At 53.1% G+C, this 18,884-nt stretch overlaps 8 protein-coding genes across 8 annotated transcripts; 4 read left to right on the forward strand and 4 right to left on the reverse strand.

The window, feature by feature from the left end:
* Positions 1–279: 279 nt before the first annotated feature.
* On the reverse strand, positions 280–3,806 carry BDW74DRAFT_164553 (leucine--tRNA ligase CDC60; the record flags this gene model as incomplete). Its single annotated transcript, XM_073726277.1, has 4 exons — positions 280–882; positions 931–1,129; positions 1,177–3,677; positions 3,732–3,806. The coding sequence occupies 4 exons, from the start codon at positions 3,804–3,806 to the stop codon at positions 280–282; spliced, it is 3,378 nt and encodes a 1,125-aa protein (XP_073589454.1).
* Positions 3,807–4,045: 239 nt separating this feature from the next.
* BDW74DRAFT_141738 (mitochondrial 54S ribosomal protein mL61) lies at positions 4,046–5,500 on the forward strand. Its single transcript, XM_073722602.1, has 3 exons — positions 4,046–4,181; positions 4,203–4,204; positions 4,341–5,500. Exons 1-3 carry the CDS (start codon positions 4,143–4,145, stop codon positions 4,918–4,920), a joined length of 621 nt encoding a protein of 206 aa, XP_073589455.1. The 5' UTR covers positions 4,046–4,142; the 3' UTR covers positions 4,921–5,500.
* On the forward strand, positions 5,273–6,256 carry BDW74DRAFT_184479 (HpcH/HpaI aldolase family protein; the record flags this gene model as incomplete). The annotated part of the gene is made up of 2 exons (XM_073730823.1): positions 5,273–5,507; positions 5,588–6,256. Exons 1-2 carry the CDS (start codon positions 5,379–5,381, stop codon positions 6,254–6,256), a joined length of 798 nt encoding a protein of 265 aa, XP_073589456.1. The 5' UTR covers positions 5,273–5,378.
* Positions 6,257–6,445: 189 nt separating this feature from the next.
* On the forward strand, positions 6,446–7,619 carry BDW74DRAFT_164555 (NAD(P)-dependent alcohol dehydrogenase; the record flags this gene model as incomplete). Its single annotated transcript, XM_073726278.1, has 3 exons — positions 6,446–6,720; positions 6,777–7,007; positions 7,064–7,619. 3 exons carry the CDS (start codon positions 6,446–6,448, stop codon positions 7,617–7,619), a joined length of 1,062 nt encoding a protein of 353 aa, XP_073589457.1.
* Positions 7,620–10,523: 2,904 nt separating this feature from the next.
* BDW74DRAFT_164556 (uncharacterized protein) lies at positions 10,524–12,072 on the reverse strand (the record flags this gene model as incomplete). Its single annotated transcript, XM_073726279.1, has 3 exons — positions 10,524–10,855; positions 10,922–11,168; positions 11,224–12,072. The coding sequence occupies 3 exons, from the start codon at positions 12,070–12,072 to the stop codon at positions 10,524–10,526; spliced, it is 1,428 nt and encodes a 475-aa protein (XP_073589458.1).
* A 711-nt stretch (positions 12,073–12,783) lies between these two features.
* BDW74DRAFT_184485 (LLM class flavin-dependent oxidoreductase) lies at positions 12,784–14,512 on the reverse strand (the record flags this gene model as incomplete). The annotated part of the gene is made up of 5 exons (XM_073730824.1): positions 14,350–14,512; positions 14,103–14,291; positions 13,797–14,044; positions 13,562–13,744; positions 12,784–13,510 (listed from the first exon to the last, which is right to left on the reverse strand). Exons 1-5 carry the CDS (start codon positions 14,455–14,457, stop codon positions 12,784–12,786), a joined length of 1,455 nt encoding a protein of 484 aa, XP_073589459.1. The 5' UTR covers positions 14,458–14,512.
* A 486-nt stretch (positions 14,513–14,998) lies between these two features.
* BDW74DRAFT_172206 (zinc-binding alcohol dehydrogenase family protein) lies at positions 14,999–16,391 on the forward strand (the record flags this gene model as incomplete). Its single annotated transcript, XM_073727466.1, has 3 exons — positions 14,999–15,258; positions 15,324–15,775; positions 15,835–16,391. 3 exons carry the CDS (start codon positions 14,999–15,001, stop codon positions 16,389–16,391), a joined length of 1,269 nt encoding a protein of 422 aa, XP_073589460.1.
* A 159-nt stretch (positions 16,392–16,550) lies between these two features.
* Positions 16,551–18,731, reverse strand: BDW74DRAFT_141741 (uncharacterized protein). The gene is made up of 2 exons (XM_073722603.1): positions 18,301–18,731; positions 16,551–18,245 (listed from the first exon to the last, which is right to left on the reverse strand). Exons 1-2 carry the CDS (start codon positions 18,722–18,724, stop codon positions 16,735–16,737), a joined length of 1,935 nt encoding a protein of 644 aa, XP_073589461.1. The 5' UTR covers positions 18,725–18,731; the 3' UTR covers positions 16,551–16,734.
* Positions 18,732–18,884: the final 153 nt, after the last annotated feature.

The following is an 18,884-nucleotide window of genomic DNA, read 5'->3' on the forward strand; positions in this document are numbered from 1 at the left end:
GAGTATATGGAAGAGAGTATATGGAAGAGAGTATATGGAAGAGAGTATATGGAAGAGAGTAGGTGGAAAAGTGGAATTAGAAGAATGAGGTGTCGGGTTGTAGCAGAGAATCGGCGCAGTGTTACTGCAGTAGGTAAATAAATCATTTGGAAGTGACGCCCGGCCAAGCTCTATGACTCAGGCCCGTTCTAGTCTATAGAATAGCTCCCATCAAAAGTAGGTCATCATAAATCTTTTAATTGCGCTTAAATGTAATCTGCATATCTAGATGTATACCACTTACTCAACGTTGACAAAGCTAAACGTCGGCTGGCCAGGAACAGCATTCTCAGCCTGCAGACCTTCCCGCTTCTCACCAGAGCCCAAGACCTCACCGGTCTTGCCGCCCTCATCAACAGCAACGACCTCGATCTCCTTGGCGCCCGTCGTCTTCTTCAGGTTTACTGACATCTCCTTGAGGACAGCGAACTCATCAAAGGGCAGCTTGCGGTCGAAGACAATCTCGGGGGCCTCCTTGGTGCCGATGAGGCGCTTCTTGAGACCCTGAACGAAGGGCATGGCCTTCTTCATCTCGCCGAGCTTGCCGACCTTGGCGTTCAGCTCCTTGTCGTTGATGGACAGGGAGACGGCGTCAAAGGCCTCGCGGACGAGGTCAATGTACTTCTCCTGCCATGAGGGGAACTTCTTCGCGGCGAAGATGGTGATCTTCTTGGGCTTGCGGGGGTCGAAGCTCTGGGCCTTGCCCTTGGCGAGCTTCTTGACGAAGTTGGCTTCCGCGGACAGGATGCTGGAGGCGGTCGCGCGGACGTAGTTGTTGGCAGCTGAGAGCTCGGCTGAAGGCTCGGCTACCTCGGGGAATAGAGCGCGGTGGATGGTGTCGGGCTGTATGAGTTAGGGCTGAGTTTGTATCATCGTGGTTTATGGCCATACCTTCTTCAGGATCTCGAGCCAGATGTACTCGGACCAGTGAGGAGCGATGGGCGACATCATCAGTGCCTGGAGCTCAACGTAGCGGAGGACCACATCGCGGTGCATTCCAATGCCGGCAGAGGTGGCAGCCTCACGGTAGGCGTCACGGGCACCGACCAAGTCGTACAGACTAGACTTCAGAGCAAGCTTGAAGTTGGTGCTAGAAGAGATTAGCTTCGGACTCAAATCGGTATTTAGTTGACTCACTCTTGGTAGTTCTTCTTGCCCTCGCGAACAAGAGTGTTGAGCTCGTTGTCGAAGACCTTGTCCCAGAAGTGGTCGGCAGGTCCGGTGCGGAGGCTTTCATCCTTGACGACCTCCTCAATCCACTCCTTGAGTGTGAACAGACGCAGAATGTTGCTGTTAGCAACGGTCTCCTCGAAGTTGGCATCCTCGATTCCATCACCGGCATCAGCAAAGGCAATACGAGTGGCATCAGCACCGAACTTGTCAACGGAGTCCCTCAGAGTCAAGAAGTTTCCGGTACTCTTGCTCATCTTGTCACCGTTCAGAAGCAAGTGTCCGTTAGCACGAACACCGCGAGGCCAGTATTGTGAGGGGAAGAGGGCAACGTGAATGTAGAGGAAGAAAGTCAAGTGATTCTGGATAAGATCCTTTCCGGACACACGGACGTCCATGGGGTACCAGTATTCGAACTCTCTTCGCATGGCCAGAAGAGCGTCCTTGCTGAGTCCGCTCTTTGAAACAAGCTCGTCGCTGATATCGCGTCTGCAGAAGATGTAATCCCAAACCTCATCGATCATCTGCTCTGCCTTGATGTTGAGCTTACCAGTCGTCTTACCGTAGCGGTCGCCGTGCAAGAGGTGTGCGATGGTGTAGTAGGCCATGTAGATGGTACTGTCACTCAGACTCTCGACAAGGAACTTCTGGTCCCAGGGAAGCTTAGAGCCGAGACCGTAGGTTCTGGCGCACGCCCAGCGGTTGAGCCAGTCGAGGTTCTTCTCGAAACCGTTCCTCGTCTCGCTGGAGTATGTGTTGAGGGTGTTCACGACGTGGTTTAGGGTAGTCTCCTGCCACTCCTTATCGTTCTCACCGTAGTTCAAGAACCACTGTCCGAGGTAGGCAACGACACAGTCGTCTCCACTTCGGCTGACAACCTTGCCCATGGGGTCGGCAAAAGCGAAAGCATCGCCGCTGTCGTAGAGAGATTTGCGGATCTTGTCCTTGGCAGCGCTGACTGGCTCACCCTTGAACTCTCCAACAATCATGGTACCCTTATAGAAGGCTTCACCGTAGGCCAGTTCCTTGGCCTGGGCGAGCTGGTTGACATCCTTGGGGGAGTTGATCTTGAGCTGCTTCACCAGGGCTGGCGCGGTGAGGTTACCGTATGTGGGCGTCTCAATGAGAGGGAAAATCTCTAACTCGGCCCACTCCTTCTGGATGCCGTAGTACTCGGGCTTCTTGGCAAGATCGAGCAGAGTCGCGTAGTCGTCGGGAGAGTCCGACGGAACGCAAGTGACGACACCAGTACCCTTGGTAGCAGAAACACCTTCCATGGGGAGGATGCGCACGCCCTCCTTGTGGAATGACAGAGGGGCATTGATGAGGGTACCGACGAACGCGGAACCCGGAGCGGTCAGGACGGTGGGCAGCTGGTCCTGGGTCTTGGGGAAGTTCTTCTCGTCGAAGAAGGTGCCCTGGAAAGCCATGTTCCAGGCGCCACGCTTGGTGCAGATGTAGTACTCCTTCTCCTTGACCTTGAAGATACCGTATTCGATCTTGGGGCCGAGGAAGCAGCAGTTCTGACCGTACATGGTCTCCGGTCGCAGGGTAGCGGGAATGAAGTACACATTGGCGTCATCCTCAATCTTACCCTTGACGAGCTCTGCAATTTGTGGCGCCCACTCCTTGACCTTCAGCTTCATAGCGGTATACTCCTGGGGTCCAACACCCTCACCTTCGGTTCGGTCGTGGTCCATGCAAGGCTGGCCGTCCTTGGGCGAGTAAATGGTGTATCGGTTACCGTACTGAATCTTGCCAAGCTCGTACAGACGGTTCATCTGCCAGCGCACAAAGGCGTCGTAGTATGGGTTGGCGTCGGTGGTGACCATCTGTCGGCGCCAGTCGATACCAGCACCGAGGCTGTCGAGGTCACGAATAGCAAGGGGAGGGAAGTGCTCGAGCCAGTAGTTGGCATCGGCAAACTTGTGAATCTCCTCGATGGGAATGCCGATAGCAAGCATGATCTGGAACTGGTACTTCATCTTGACGGTCTTGGCAGCGGCCTTGCTCTTCTTTCCGGAGAACTTCTCCTGCTGCTCGCCCTTGACCTCCTGGGTAGGGGCAGCGACAGCAGAGGTGTCCTCATCCTCATCCTTGTAGCCCTCAAAGTTCTGGCCGAACTTCTTAACCTCATCGGAAAGTTTATCCGCACAGGCCTTGATGGGCATACCAGTGCAATGGAAACCGAGGGGGAACAGAGCCCGCTTTCCCTCCATACGGGCAGTGGCGGCCATGAACTCGACTTTACTGGCGGTGAAACTGTGTCCGGCGTGCAGGGTACCGTTCATGTATGGGTAGGCCATGGTGCCGAAGAACTTGGGGTACTTCTCACGGAGCTCGTCGGCGGTCATGCTGCCGGCAGGCACCTCCGACAGAGACGGGGCGTCGACCTCGAAGACCTTGTTTTCCTTCCATTGGGCCTGGTACTTCTTCTCAATGGCGATGAGGGCATCTCGTTTCTCAGTCTGTATACATCCAGTGTTAGCTTGTATCCAGAATTAGGGCTTGGAGGGGCAGACGTTTTCAAGCTTGAGGGTGTTCTTGGAGCTGTTGCCCGGATCGAGCGCGGCTGCGGACGCAGCGGCGGCGGCCATGGCTCTCTGTGTAGTCTGCTAGTTGCAAACTGTATAGATCAGCCCAGAAGCAAGTGAGGCAGAAATGAGTCAGGAATACTTGTTTTCCAGACCGCGGGGTCGGCCTGATCAAAGGCCGTGAAAAGAATATGTGGGACGCGGAGTCACTCACCGCCTTCTGCTTGTGGCACCACTGCTCGTGTCACGTGCGCATATCGGAGCCGTTTCTTTTCGCCGACAATCTTTCGACGGAGTCGACAGTCATCAATTGCACACGTCTAGCCCGGTTTCACGATCTATACCTCTCCTTCATCCCTCAGAGAGAGCGTATCGCGTGTCCGCGCAAAATCCGCCATCATGCCGAACTTTATGAAGCGTCTGCGGAAGCTGAAAACTGTACGTCCTTGATCCCGATCAAGCTTCAACTGCTAACGAGTTTCTCCAGAGGGTAATTCTCCCCGAAATCGAATTAATCTGCCTAGATTTCTTAAAGAAAATTCTACACTGGCATATGTCAAATCGAACCAAGTTTATAGTCCACCGCTAACCCACGCAGATCATCAATGTCCGTGTCGGAACAGGCGCCGCAATCTTTCCCTCCGCCGCTACCGCAACCCCCGAATTCCCAGCCGTCACACGCCTCCACCTCACATATGCCCGCAAGATCTACGGCGGCCACCAAGGCGCGCGGCATTTCTGGCGGAATTGCCTCGCCCGACTCAAGTACCACAACCCGGGTGTCCCTATGACCGTGAAGCAGACCGATATACAGGACGGGCCCGCCTCTTTGACGGTATACTTCGCAGAGAAGCTCAGCAATGCGGCGTCGGTGAACACCTCGACGGCCAAGGACGAGCATGCGCCCGCACCGTCTGCGTCGGAGAAGACGGCTACCGTTGATATCCGCAACCTCACCTACACCGATATCTGGAACAAAGTGAAGAACATGACGGGGGCACAGGAGGTGGCTCCGACTGCGCAGGAGGAGGAGGAGCTGCAGAAGATCGGGCAGCAGGCACAGAAGGCCATCAAGGACCGAGAGCGTATTGCTGCCATTCGACAGAAGAAGCTGGACCACGAGAAGATGTTGGCGGCGGCAAAAGGAGAGGCCGCGAAGTTGAGTCAGGCGCCGTAAAAGCCTGCGTGAGAGGGTTTGGTTTCGGGAATTGTAGCATAGCATTTTGTTTCGTGTAATTTTAGGATTTTCCCATGGACGATACTACCTTTTTCAACTTGTTTTCGCCCTTCATGGCAGGGGACCTTGTTGCAAACAATGATAATATAGGTGAGTCTGAGCAGCTTGTTATGCTCAATTTTACCGTGTACAGATTGACTACATTGTGGACTCTAGCAACCATTTTAGTCACCACTCTACATGCATTCCAGCCGCAAGAGTCAAGAGAAACTGAAGCTATACAAATCACGCAGATAACCACAGACAAAACTTACCAATATCTATATGAAATCGTATCTCTACAACTCCAACGGCCTCGGACGAGCTCCGGCCGGCCCAGTATACTTTAAGCATTGAGCTCCAACAACCATTCCCCAACTTCCCATCACCACCTCTACAGCCACCTAACAAACCACAAGATGACCTCGAAAACCCGCCTCCAGTCCTCCCTCGCCCGCGCCGCCGCCCGCGAAGCCCCCTCCGTCGGCCAATGGCTCGAATTCTCGGGCTACCAGCTCGCCCAAACGGTCGCAGGACTCGGTCAAGACGTACGCTACACTACCTACCATCTCATGTACCCACTACTCTCATCAATTACAATGCGCACTTACTGATTCTGGTTGAGTAGTGGGTCCTAATAGACTGCGAACACGGCGCGATTTCCGACACCGAAATGCACCTGCAAGTCGCGGCCGTCGCGAGCGCCGGGTGCTCACCAATCGTGCGCATCCCCTCCTCAGACCCCTGGATGATGAAGCGAGCGCTCGACGCGGGTGCGCACGGGATCATGGTCCCCATGTGCGAGAGCGCGGAGCAAGCAGCCTCCATCGTCGCGGGGTGCAAGTACCCGCCGACCGGAATCCGGGGCGCGGGCGCCATGTTCGCGCATAGCGCATTCAACCAGACGCCGCGGGAGTACCTGACGAGCGCAAACGAGAATATAGTCGTCATTGTGCAGATTGAGAGTCGGAAAGCCGTGGAAAACTGCGAGGAGATTGCGGGGGTGGAGGGGGTTGATATGCTCTTTGTCGGGCCGAATGATTTGGCGAGCTCGATGGGGTATGTGGCTTTTGAGCACCCTAATATCGCCGAAGTGCAGGAGGCGATTGGGAGAGTGTTGAGGGCGGCGAAGGGGAAGGGCAAGTATGCGGGGCATTTTGCGTTGGGGGCGGAGGAGGCGGCGAGGAGGTGGAAGCAGGGGTTTGATTTTGTGAATTGTGGTGCGGATATTGTGGCGATTGGGGCGTGGATGGGGGGTGAAATGGGGAGGTTGAAGGAGCTGATTGATGAATCTTAAGAGAAGTAAATAGATATCTAATGCTATAGAGATAATGGTGGTATACTTAGAAAGGCAGAGATAGCCCTAATCAACGCCCCGGCCCGAGACCCGAGGCGCCTCGAACTATAAGACAAGACACCAATGACCATACAAGACTCCCTCACCCTAATTCTCTATCTATCTAATACTTACTAGGTACTAGCCAAAATGCCCACCAACCGCGCCGCCGTCTGGGTCTCACACCGCACGCTCGCCGTCCAAGAGCGCCCCATCACACACCCCGGCCCCAACGAAGTGCTCGTGCAAATCATCTCAACAGGAATTTGCGGCTCAGACGCCCATAACTGGAACAATCCCAATGTCTCAAAGCAGCTGATTCTCGGCCACGAGTCCGCAGGCGTGATCGTGGAAGTCGGCTCTGAGGTGAAAGATCGACAGGTCGGGCAACGTGTTGCCGTTGAGCCGGGGTTTGCGTGTTCTACGTACGGACACGTCCACATCTTCGTCATTTTAGAGAGAGCTGACTGGGCGTATGTAGGTGCGAGTTCTGCCTCCGCGGCAACCCAAACACCTGCGCGGATCTTAAATATTGCGGGCTCGATCCCACGGACGGCACGCTGCAGCAGTACTTCACCTGCAAGGCACACATGGCCGTCCCCATTCCTGAGAGCATCTCCTGGAAAGAGGCTGGTGCTATCCAGCCTCTCGCCATTGCAGTGCAGCTGGCTAGACGGGCGGCACTGGATGCCAGCAAGACCGTCGCTATATTGTACGTTCACTTCCGTTAGGTGACATTAACGGAATACTGACCATGGACGTAAACAGCGGCTGCGGCCCCCTCGGCCTGCTCATCATCGCCATCGCAAAAGCCTACGGCGTGCGCAAGATCCTAGTCTTCGACATTGAGCAGTCCCGGCTCGACTTCGCGCTCTCGTACGGCGCAGACATCGGGATCCTCTCGCCAAAGAATTCTGAGAACATCGAAGCCCTGAAGTTCGCATCGGACTTTACCTCCTCCGTAAATAAAGAGCACAATCTAGCCCACGGTGTCGACATCTCCATCGAAGCCAGCGGTGCCGAGTCATCAGCGCAGATGGCGCTTACGATCCTTAAGCCTGGTGGCACGTGTATCCAAGCTGGGCTGGGGAAGCAGCTTACGAATGTTCCACTTTTCTTTCTAACGGCAAATGAATTGACCCTCAAGGGGACGGTGCGGTTTACGCCGGGGTGCTACGAGGAGGCGATTGATCTGGTGCGGAGCAAGAGGGTGGATTTGAAGCCGTTGATTACGGAGACGTTTCCGCTGACGAGGGTCCAGGAGGCGTTCGAGGCGCAGTTTGAGAGGAGGGGAATTAAGATTGTTATTATGAATCAGGAATAGGTTTCCGAGCATGGAGTAGTGGTTCAGTTGGATGAATTGTATATACTGACGTGCTTGCGATGAATTTATGATGTTTGACCAGATAACTGGTAATAGTAAATAAGGTCAGTTAGGGAAGTTATTCAGTCCCAAAAACACTTCGCTCGAGTCCGGAAACTGTTCCCAGAGCAAATCATCCAGTACGGGCAATGACGGAAACCATCCAGCATTACCATATAAGTCAGGCGTAGGTTCACCCTCGCCTCCATCCCCACCTACAGCATTCGTATCATTCCTCGCTCGTGGCCGCGGACTCTGCAATAACCGATCAAGGATCAACCGGCTGCGACTAGCACCGGGCCATATTGCCTCGAGATCACCCAAGAACGTCAATGCATTCTTCACGTCCGGAAGCAAGGCAGGCGATTTATCGTCTTCCGTCATGCTGAGGAGCAGGATTCCGGATATGGTGAGATACTGCACGCAAAAGGCCAGGTAATGCGACGGTGGGACTCGCTCGCGGATCAGCTCCGCAGCTTGGATGCAGCTGCGGGCGGCGTTGATGCATTCGGCGGAGGGATTTGCGAGGGTTGGGGAAAGGGTGTGGAGAAGAGATGAGGGAGATGATATAGTTGGGGAATAGTGGGCTGCGAGGGGGCTATAGTCATATAGAAACGTGGTTAGCAGAGTAAGTGGACCAGAAGTTAGGGCTAGGTAAGACATACCGATACAAGTTCATGATGGTCCCGGAATGTAAAATGAAGACAATAACACACATTGTCAGGTTCGGTCCGCTCTGCGTCAAGTTCGCAGAGAAGCGTATCTCGTTGGGTAGCTCCTGCAGCCACTCATCTAGTTCGCGGACGAAGCCGTCGAGGGTTGGGAGGAGATGGGTCCAGTCCTCCGACAGTGTAGAATCACGGCCCCGAATTCGACTGGAGCTGTAGAATCTGTGTACACGCGCAGCAATCCGGCAGAGACGCGTTAAGGCTAGGAAGCCTGTCATAGGGGATGATTGTGATGAGTGGCCCTTGAATGACGGTGCTGGGGGGATTCCGTGCTCCAGATCTTCGTTTGAGATGTCGAAGGGTAGGTCACAGCAACAGTCGGCTTCATCGATGGCCATTGGGCGACCAAGGCAGGTGGACATTAGACTATGCGTATTTCAGTCAGTAAGTGCAGCACTGTGTGACTACAGAGAGCGTACCAATCAAGAGTAAAGACACTCCACCACGTACACCTGGCAACCTGTGCTTCGACATATTCAGCCGGGTTCGGTGTGTCTAAAGAAAGACCTTTCTGCTCCGTTTAGTATACAACATGGATACAATTTAGGGCTAGGGTTGGGCGACATACTAAACTAGAAACATGTAGCCCCAAATCCTGTGCAAGCCTTACAGCCTGCCCGGCAAACCTCCAACTCTGCGAGAGCGTATTCCAGCCAGCCGAGCAAAGAGCCAACAGTCCTAAGCACTGCACCTGTTCCAGAAAGACCTCACCGGAGGAGGAAAAGTGCAGAAGGAGGGCTTTCTGGTAGTACTCAATCCCAGGAAGGGAGGATAGTCCGGGAGCCCTAGGCAATAAACTCGAAGCACAAGCACAAACTGCAAAGAATACGGAGAGGAAGCCACGTCCGACAGCAGTGTCCCTGTTAGCACCTGTCATGGCACCTGTATTCATGAGGTGATATCGGCGCATGAAATCTGGTTTGTATAGAATGGGAAACGTGTAGTGCAGCTGGTCGAAGTAGATCCCGACAAGCAGATCTGAGACGTACTGCGGTGGTCGGGCAACATCTTGCGGTTGCGGGAGATAGGGCAGTTCCGGCCAAACTTGGCCTTGGATGAAGAAAGGCAGGCTGATCTCGTTGTTCTTGTGGATGGAGTGCATAGGCTTGGATGTGCCGCCGGGGGAGAGACTCTGGACGGCTTCGATCATCATTTTGTTTGTTGCGCCGCCGATGTATCTGTATGAGACACAAACTCGTCAGTAAAGAGCTTACTTGGGTGAAAATTGAGTAGCGCACCTCAGCCGCCCATACGAGTCCGAAACCATATGGCCGACTGCATCAACCGGCGTCGGATACGTCTGGGTATCATGTCCTTGCATGTTCCCGGACGACTCAGAAACAGCACTCAACCCGAATCCAGGCGATCTACCCTGTACCTCGCCGATTTCGGGGATGTCGATGACGGGCTCTAAATGAGGCAGGGCAGTCTGCTGTTCTCCATGCTGCGCTGGGGAGATCGAATTCGAAATTGAAGCTGCGCCGGAAGTGTGGATTGATGTCGACCGCTGGGCCGTGGCGATGCAGTCGGAGAGTGTCTTGGCTAGTCCTTCGAGACGTTCACACAGGTTGTCCATGTGTTGGCAGCGTTCCTCGAAGGAGGCGGCATACCTATTCGATTCGGTCAGTTGGGACATGCCGAAAGCTGATTGAGGCGACGCACCGCCGGCTGCTCGAGGCATTGTCGTTGCTGTCCTGGAATTCGCAGATCTGCTCGCGGGACCGGCAGTTGTGGCAAGGGTCTTCGCCGTCGCATTTGATCTGCTGGTGTCAGCGTATATTCTTCTTTTCATTATAGTGTCAGTTAGTACCTTTTTCCTACGACACGATAAACAAGCCTTCCAGATGCGACCTGAGGTACCCATACTTTTTAATGATGAGATCTAATCGAGGCACAGTAGTGTTGGAGAGTTGGAGAAAGAAAAGTGATGAGAAAGATTAGTTTAGTTTAGTCCCATGTTGGAGTCATACAGTCGTTCTTATCCTGTGGAGACACCCCGAGGCTATCATCTTGTCTCTTCGATTCTTCTTTCTTATCTTGACCTTCATTTTTATTGCAGAGCTTATGCTCGTAATCGAAATTATTCGCATCTATATACCACATGCTTGTCTTCTCATTATAATCCAGATAGCCAACCTCAGTACAAATACCGAAACGGCTTCCCCTCAACCTCACCCTCGCTGTCACCCTCGCCTCGCTCGCTCTCCTCGTCCATCTTCTTATTCAGATACGTCAGATAAGTCCGCAGAGTTAGAGCGCAAATGCAGCCCATCCCCAGAACCGCCAACTCAGCCCCAAATGATTGGACATAGAGCGGCCCATACTTCGACGGGAAGATATAGGAGCCGGGGATGCTTCCGACATTACCCATCGCATTGATGATACCAATTGCTGCCGCCCGCTTGGCTGGAGGCCTGGGAATAGTACTGCTGATCCAGGCCAGCATCACGAAGCCTGAGGCGTATCCGGCTGCACAGAGTAATAAGGTTAGCTAGGTGTGGTTTCATATAATGGAGTAACTGAAGGCAGACGTACTCGTCATCAGAAACATGGAAACGTATCGCGGTGCAGTGGACTGCGTTGTCATTGCAATAATGTAACCCACGATGCAGGATGCTGCAGGGCCAAGGTAATGAAAGAATCGTTCGCCTGTTCGGTCAGCGTGCCATGCATTGGGAAGGGCGATCAACACAGCCCAAATCCAGGGCGGCGCAGTGAGAAGAAGAGTAGTTGTTGTGCCGTAGCCTAGGGACTGAGTAATTGTTGGGAAGAAGTAGCTGAACTGTGCATGGTGTCAGTACAGACATGATACAGAATTTGTGAAAAATCAGACGTACGCAAAGGCCCATGATGGTACAATGATACGATATCCCCAATAGCCAGACCTTGGGATCAACGACCGCCTGCTTTAGCCCTGTCAAAGCATCACTTAGGGTTGGTTTCTCCGGGCTCGTGTCAGTCCCCACATCAAGGTCAAGTCTCAGCTGGGCGATCTGCTTCTCCTTCGCCGATAACCAACTCGTTGTAGACGGATAGTCAGGTAAGATAAATCCCGCAATAATCGCACAGGCAACGGTGATGACCCCTTCGAGGATAAACGGCCACCTCCAAGCCCTAATCCCAGCAGTGCCCTCCATCCTGCCCAGTATCCCAGCGGCAATCAAGCCTCCAAACGCCTGTGCAACAAGGTTTCCAACATTTAGCAGTGTCACTCTCAATTGCATCTCCCTTCTTGTATACCACCTTGACAGGAAGTAGATACTCCCCGGGAACAACGCCGACTCAGCACACCCGAGGAAGAAGCGGCACAGGATAGCACCCGTGGCATTGTGTACCCCGGCTGTGGCCGCTGATATCGCGCCCCAGAGTGCGGCGGCAGCGCAGAGATACCAGCTGGGTCGACTGAGGGTATTGATCAGCATGTTCGAGGGGATCTGGAAGGCAATATACCCGACCAGCAGGATGGAGATGCAGGTCTGATATTGTACATCGGTCAGATGGAGATCCTCCTCGAGGCCTTTGAGACGGGCATTTGCGAAGTTGTTGCGGTCGATGAAGTTGAGGATGAAAAGAACGATGAGGACGGGAAAGACGCGCAGGTCGATTTTCCAGCGAAGGGCTCGCTCGTCGTCGGCTGTCCAGGTGAAGGAATTGCCGGGTTGGCCCTTGTCTTCGACGTCAGACATAGGGGATTTGGAGTCGCCTTTATCGGCCATCATGGCGAAAACGAGATCTCGTAGTACACGGTATGTGATGATCGATAATCCACGGCGGAGACAGACGGGCTCGTTTTAAACTGGTCCGCGGGTGACGTTTTGAGCCAGCGGACCTCGGGGTAGCGAGGCTATCAGGATCGGAATCAGCGAGCGTGCTATCATCTTGTCAGTTTGCAGGAAAACTATCGCCCCTCATTCAAGGTGTATAGTGTAAGGGTGTGTTATCATCCTCGGGAATGATAGTGCAGGGATAGCTTCTCCTCATTCTTGACCTGATTCAGTCTAGACCCACGGGCCGGGATCCGTCGCTGAGAGATAATCCTGGACATACGAGTCACGTAGATATTGCCTCTAGGGATAGACCTGGAGATATCGACTTGGGGAAGATAGGCGGGGGATTCCGGGGTCATTATTCGTGTACACGAGAGGGGTTATCTGAGGTAGTAGCCATTGGAGCAGATGGAGACAGTGGACCTGTTTGTACTGGCTGGGGTCCGCACTGCATCAAGGTAGCTCAGAAACCAGCTGGCGAGATAGTGTTTTGTGTGTGCAGGCGGTTTGCAGCTATCGAGGCAGGAGCGCCTCACGAAAAACGGTCCGTCTATACAATTAAAAAAAGTTATTTGGCGCAATGATACGCTGTAGAGAGCTTTTGACTAGAACTTATCAAGCGCTACTCTATCAACCATTGAAAGGAGCATCCTCCTTGTAGACGTCGTACTTATACGCACTCCCGACATGGTCCTCACGGAGCCTGCTCTGTCCCTTGCCATAGAACTTCTCTCTCGCTGTGATTCCGGCTGCATCAGATTTCGGTGTATACAGACCTCTCTTCCTTAACTCGGGCACAAGCAGATCAACTACGTCCTCAAACGTCCCCGGCGTGGTCACATACGCCACATTGAATCCGTCAACATCAGCAACATCTACCCACTCCTGCATTACGTCCGCAACCTGCTCCGGAGTGCCAATAGCCACAGGACCCAGTCCACCGATAGAAGCCATCTCGCCAACAATTCGGGGTGTCAGCTTAGGCAGGTCTGGGGTCCTTGCAGTAAGCATCTCCGCGACGGAGGTAACCTTGTGCGCCTCAAGCGAGTGCTTCTCTGGATCGATTTCCTCGTCGAGGGGCACCTTGGATAGGTCAATGCCTGTCCAGCCGGAGAATAGAACTAGGCCACCAATCGCGGAGGCGTATTTCTTCGCGCGCTCGTACTTGGCCTTTGCCTCATCCTCTGTGCGCCCAATGAACGGGGTGATGCTGGCAAAGAACTTAATGGAGTTGGGATCACGGCCGGCGGCCTTTGCCATCTCACGGATCTTTGCGACTCGTGGGGCGAGCACCGAGGGGCTGTGTGCTGAGACGAAGATACCTTCGGCGTGGGTGGCTCCGAATTGGGAACCGGCGCTGGTGAAGTTAGCGAAGAAAGCTCACTATAAACTCAAGCGGGTTACGTACGGTGAGGTTCCCGCCTGGAACAGGAGTGGTGTCCGCTGTGGACTGGGGTCAACGATATGCTTGCTTTTCAAGTGGTAGAATTCGCCATGGTGCTTGATAGTTCGGACTTTGACTGGGTCTGTGAAGACGTCGTTGGCCGCATCTTGGACTATGGCGTCTTCGGCCCAAGAGCCTTCCCATAGTCTACCCTTGTCAGAAGCAGTAAAAAGTTTGACTTCGAGGGTTAAGCACTCACTTATACAAAACCCGAACGTACTCATCCGCCTGCGCATACCGACGGTCATGGTCTGGTGGCTCATCCAGTCCGATTGCCTTGAATGCGCCTTTCTTCCAACCGGTAACAATGTTCCACCCAATCCGTCCTTTTGTCAAGTGGTCTAAGGTTGATAGCCGCTTCGCGAGGAGGAAGGGAGGCTCGAACGAGGTGGAGGCCGTAATAGCAAACGCTAAGTTCTTGGTTACAGCAGCCATAGCTGAAATAGGCTATATAGAAACTGGGTTAGCATACGATGTTGCCTGAAAAAAAGCTAGGACTACCCACAATAGAAGGATCAGTCATGGGCCATTGCGCTGCACGCCGGATACAGTTATCAATCGAGCCTTCGTATGTGTCATGGCCACCGTACGTGTCCGCCAAGAACAGCGCAGTGATATCTCCTCGTTCGAGGATCTGTGCTAGATTGGTCCAATACTCGAGCGTGCGCTTTGTGGGGGAACGGTCTTCGGGGTCCTGTGAGAGCAAAGAGGTTAGCAAATCACGAGTCACAATCAGATTTGTTCTCACACACTTTCCATTGTCCAGGCGACATATGCCCGACAGTTGACATCTCAAAGGCATTCAGGATAATCTGCTTCTTCCCGCCATTGCGAGTAGCTGCCCTCTGGGATTCCGCCATGGCTGGTTCTGCTCTCTGCCTAAGTCGTAACGAGTAGAAGCTGCACTATAGGCCGATGGCTAAGTAGCTTATCAGCGAATTTCCATATCAACGGCCACTGAGCTCATTTAAACTTTCATACACACAATTGCCTGATCCAGGTTGTACATGGTGCTTGTCGGATCTCATCCGGTCCCCCGGCCGGATCACGGCGGCATTATTATGGGCGTACGCAAGCTATGTCACTAGGGCTATACCAGGCGTATCAGATGCATTTCCCCGCCTTGAATTCCGCTTCAAGGCGGGCTATGTGTGCATTTCTGAACGTCTGTACAGGGGTCAGCGACTGCTTCGCGGAGGGATCTCCGGCCATGCCGTGCACTTGCCTCTGGATGGCGACAGCGGCAGTTTTCCTGGTATCAACAGCTGGATGCAGGAGTGATATAGCTATAGTGACCAATAGATGACATTGTAGGTGCCTCATCAAGTCCATAGCATATAAGAGGTTCTTTACTTCCATTCTCCCGTCGAGAAGCCTAAGGCGGAAGTAAACATCACCACAATGGCAACCACAGTATCGACCATTGTCCAGCAGGAACACGTGCGCTTTCTGAGCACTGAACTTTCAGTGTATTCCCTCGAACAGGGAAAGCAGCCAGAGCCGCTCACTGTCCAGCCGTCTCAAAAAGCCCTTGTTCTGCAAGCCGTAAGGGAGGCATACACTCTCGTCACAGACCATGAAGTCCCAGCTCTAGCACACCCAGACGAGATCTTGATCAAAGTTGCTGCCGTCGGTCTCAATCCCGTTGACTGGAAAGCCCCGTGCGTACCCTTTCTTCTCTCTACCCGTTGATTGTGCGTCAAGTAGCTCATCGAATCTCTGGTAGTGCCTTTAACTTCGGGATTCCCGGGTTACCCTGGGTCTTCGGGCGAGACCTAGCAGGAATCGTTGTTAAGACATCGCCATCGCATAGCCCATCTTCTCGCATCCAAGTCGGAGATCTCGTTCTCGTGCCTTCAACAGATTACCGCGATATCCGAAAAGCAGCTTTCCAGGAATATGCCGTAACCTCGCACTATAACGCCGCGAAGATCCCACGGAACATCTCAATTCACCAGGGCGCTTGCCTCGGGGTAGCATATGTTGCAGCAGCCCTCGCGTTGGGCGTCTGCTTTGGACTCGATTTCTCAACTTCAACAGCTGCGGCAGGTCCCGACCTAATGCACATCCTGGGCGGAATCAACAAGAGCACAATTCCTGAAGACATTGCGGGAGAATGCTTTCCAACTGGCGAGACGCAACATGTCAAGCAGGGAGAGTGGATCGCGATCTGGGGAGGTAAGAGCCGGCTCTGGCCGACGTGCTTTCCATATATATACTAATCCCAGCTTGATCAGCCTCCACAACAACAGGATACATCATGATCCAGCTCGCAAAGCAATGCGGACTGAAAGTCATTTGCGTAGCCGACATCAGCCGCCACGGACGAACGCTGCATGAAGTCGGAGCAGACCTTCTCGTCGACCGATTTGACGAAAAGCGAGCGGTCGAGATAATCCGAGGCGTAACGAGCGGACGTCTTCGATATGCTCTGGACATGGTTGGACGAGAGACCGCCACGATCTTACAAGAAGCTCTCTGCATAAGCCCTGACGGCCCGCAAGCGCACCTCTTGGGCCTGACAGGGATGCCGAAGGAACGACACCCGCACATTCGCTACCACTCTGTTCCGATTAAGCTCTTCCATATCTGTGAGCCTGTTGCGGAGGGACTCATGCGGTGGCTAGAGTGTTTACTTGAGACTGGGGCTTTGACGCCGCCGGATTTGATCGTGCGGGACGATGGACTTGCGGGTGTCAATGATGCGTTGAATATGCTGCGGGATGGGTCGGCTTCTAATAGGAGGGTTGTCATTGATATGAATTGTTCTGATGTCTCGAGGGCGCGGGAATAGATAAAATGTTGTTTGGCGCTTTGGTGGTTGTTGCATAGAATATATTTTTCCAAATGTTTTGCGAACTAGAGCCACAGTTAATTTGCCAGGAAGTATTCTTTCACTGTGCCATATTAAGCCACAGAAACGTTTAAACGAGCCTGGGCTGTAAGCATTTAATCTCGCTTGCTTATTATTCAATGTCCGGCTAGAGTGAAACCCAGTATAGTACATTAAAGAGCCAATTTTATATCCCAAACACCGTTCGCTATGCTATATCAGAATAATGTACAGGGGTGCTGCGTCCTATATACAGTGAAAGGAGACAGTTATAATCACCGTATATCCAGAAAGACAGTTCGCACTATGCTTGCTGCTTCCGCTTCATATGTCCAACATTGCGACGCCCACGGGCACCGGTTTCTCGTTTCTTAGCCGCCGCCTTCTTCGCATTAAACTCCCAGCTTTGAATGGGTCGCCGTGATTCAACATGCTTGCCTTCAGGAGAGAATATTTCAACCTGTGGGAAATACGGCGCAGCCTCTTCCCCTTCACCCTTACCATCCTGCTTCTTCGTGCGAATCTGAGCAGTCAACTCAACCCACCCGCATCCTTCAATCAGGATATCGGCAGACATCACCTTGTACGGCAAGGTTGGAGGCTTGATACCGTGGTCTGCCACAGCCTTTGCGATGGATGATGGGAGATGTGAGCGGGTTACGTCCCATTTCAGGTCGAAAGTTCCGGCAGATTTGATCAGTTTTCCTGTGCCCTCTTTGACGATATTTGTTCCAGGGTACGAGCGTTCCTGAGCCTGCATCTCGATCGCCTTATCGGTTTTCGTTAAGTGAGTTTCAATGGGAATGAACGCCGCAGCCATGAAAACAGTATTAGGATCCAGAGGTGTAATGCGTACAAGGCCGCCGCCGATAAGCAAGGACTGTCCGGGTTTGATGATATGCCTCTCAGGCTTTCCGCGCTTGGTCATTATAAGGTCTCGCTTGTATTCATCCACAACGTAGTCGGCTAGGTCGCCGCGGTCAAGCCCAGGAAGGTCAATAATTTCACCTTTACCGCGGCCGAATGGAATACGGATAGGCGAGACTGTGGTGCCAGGGAGGGACGACACGACTGGGAGAACAGGATAGAGATCCTCCTTTGGAGCAGGCGGGAGAAGGCTATCAGAATCAAAATCAGGCTGCTCATCCAAGCTAGGAACAGACGACACTTCGCCTCGGCGTGCAATGAGCTCGGCCAGTTTCTCCAGGTTCCGTGAGTCCTTTGGCATGCAGGCCTGCACGAAGCTGCTCTTCCCTGCATTGGCCTTTCCCACGATCCAAAGGCCACCGCCGTGCTCGCTCATCTCCTCCTTGACTTTCTTGGTCCACCAGCCTCGGTGAGCGCTGATCATATGCACGTTGCCCAGCCGGTATTCCTCCGATGAGATGTTAAGCTTCTCACGAAGCACTGACCGAACATACTCCATCTTCGAATCAACCAGCTCCTTTGTGGGGCCTAGGAGGTCTGACCGGGTTATAACGAACGATATCGTTGTTAGCTGCTTGCCATGCTTGTATTTATAGTTCGAAGATCGCCGATTCCGGGAGCGCTGCTCTTGGAGCTCAAGATCTTGATATATACCATCGAGAACCGACATAGGGAAATCCGCCGCATCGATGATATGATAAATCCGGTTACGCTTATGCGGCGATTCGTCAAGGTATGCTCCGATAGAGTGTATTGTAGGTGATACGGCGGATACCGCCTTGTTGTGGTGTAGAAGGTCGTGACACCTGTCGCAAACTTGCACCGGTGATTGTGATTTCTCGAGGTACTGACTAACGGCGTCCGCTGCCTGTTCGATCACGGCCTTGTCTATACAACCTTGTTAGTAGGAATAGATGGAGAGTATTGGTGGAGGAATACTCACAATGCGATTTAGGGGCAAGCTCAGGGTTGTCAACAGCTTGTTGTACCTTGAATGCCGCGTCTTGCGTCGCAGGTTCCCCTAGAGATTCCTTTTGCACTTCTGACATGAGCTTCAGTGTTTGCTTTCGGAATTTGCCATAGTATCCTGCCGCGTTCGGCTCGACGGTCTGCGAGTATGCGCCGCATCCTGGGCAGCATACTGGTAAAGTGGCCTTGATGGGTTCCAGAGGTTTTAAAGCGTCAGGAGCGGCGGTGGACGAGTTTCGCACTTGAGTCTTCAACAGCGGAGTGACTCCGGAGCCATACTCACGCCGCGAGAGTCGAACTGATGCATTTTGTTCGCGGAAGAAATATCGCGGTTGCTGGTATAGTCGCGCGGAATTCCATAGAGTCCTCGAATTCATGCGCCGGAGAGAAGACGACATGATGATCGAGAATCAGGGTAGAAAAAGGTGTTTGCGACAGAAATCCAAGCTCTTTTGAAGCATTGTTGGTCCGCCCCGTCATCCGGAAAAAGTTGCAGTGGCGATCGCCGATAAGGCGATAAACTGGCCCGGCAAGCTACCGAATACCACTGCGAAGTTC

The sequence above is a fragment of the Aspergillus multicolor genome, assembly GCF_047715735.1.
Source record: "Aspergillus multicolor strain CBS 133.54 unplaced genomic scaffold BDW74scaffold_1, whole genome shotgun sequence".
Classification (NCBI taxonomy): domain Eukaryota; kingdom Fungi; phylum Ascomycota; class Eurotiomycetes; order Eurotiales; family Aspergillaceae; genus Aspergillus; species Aspergillus multicolor.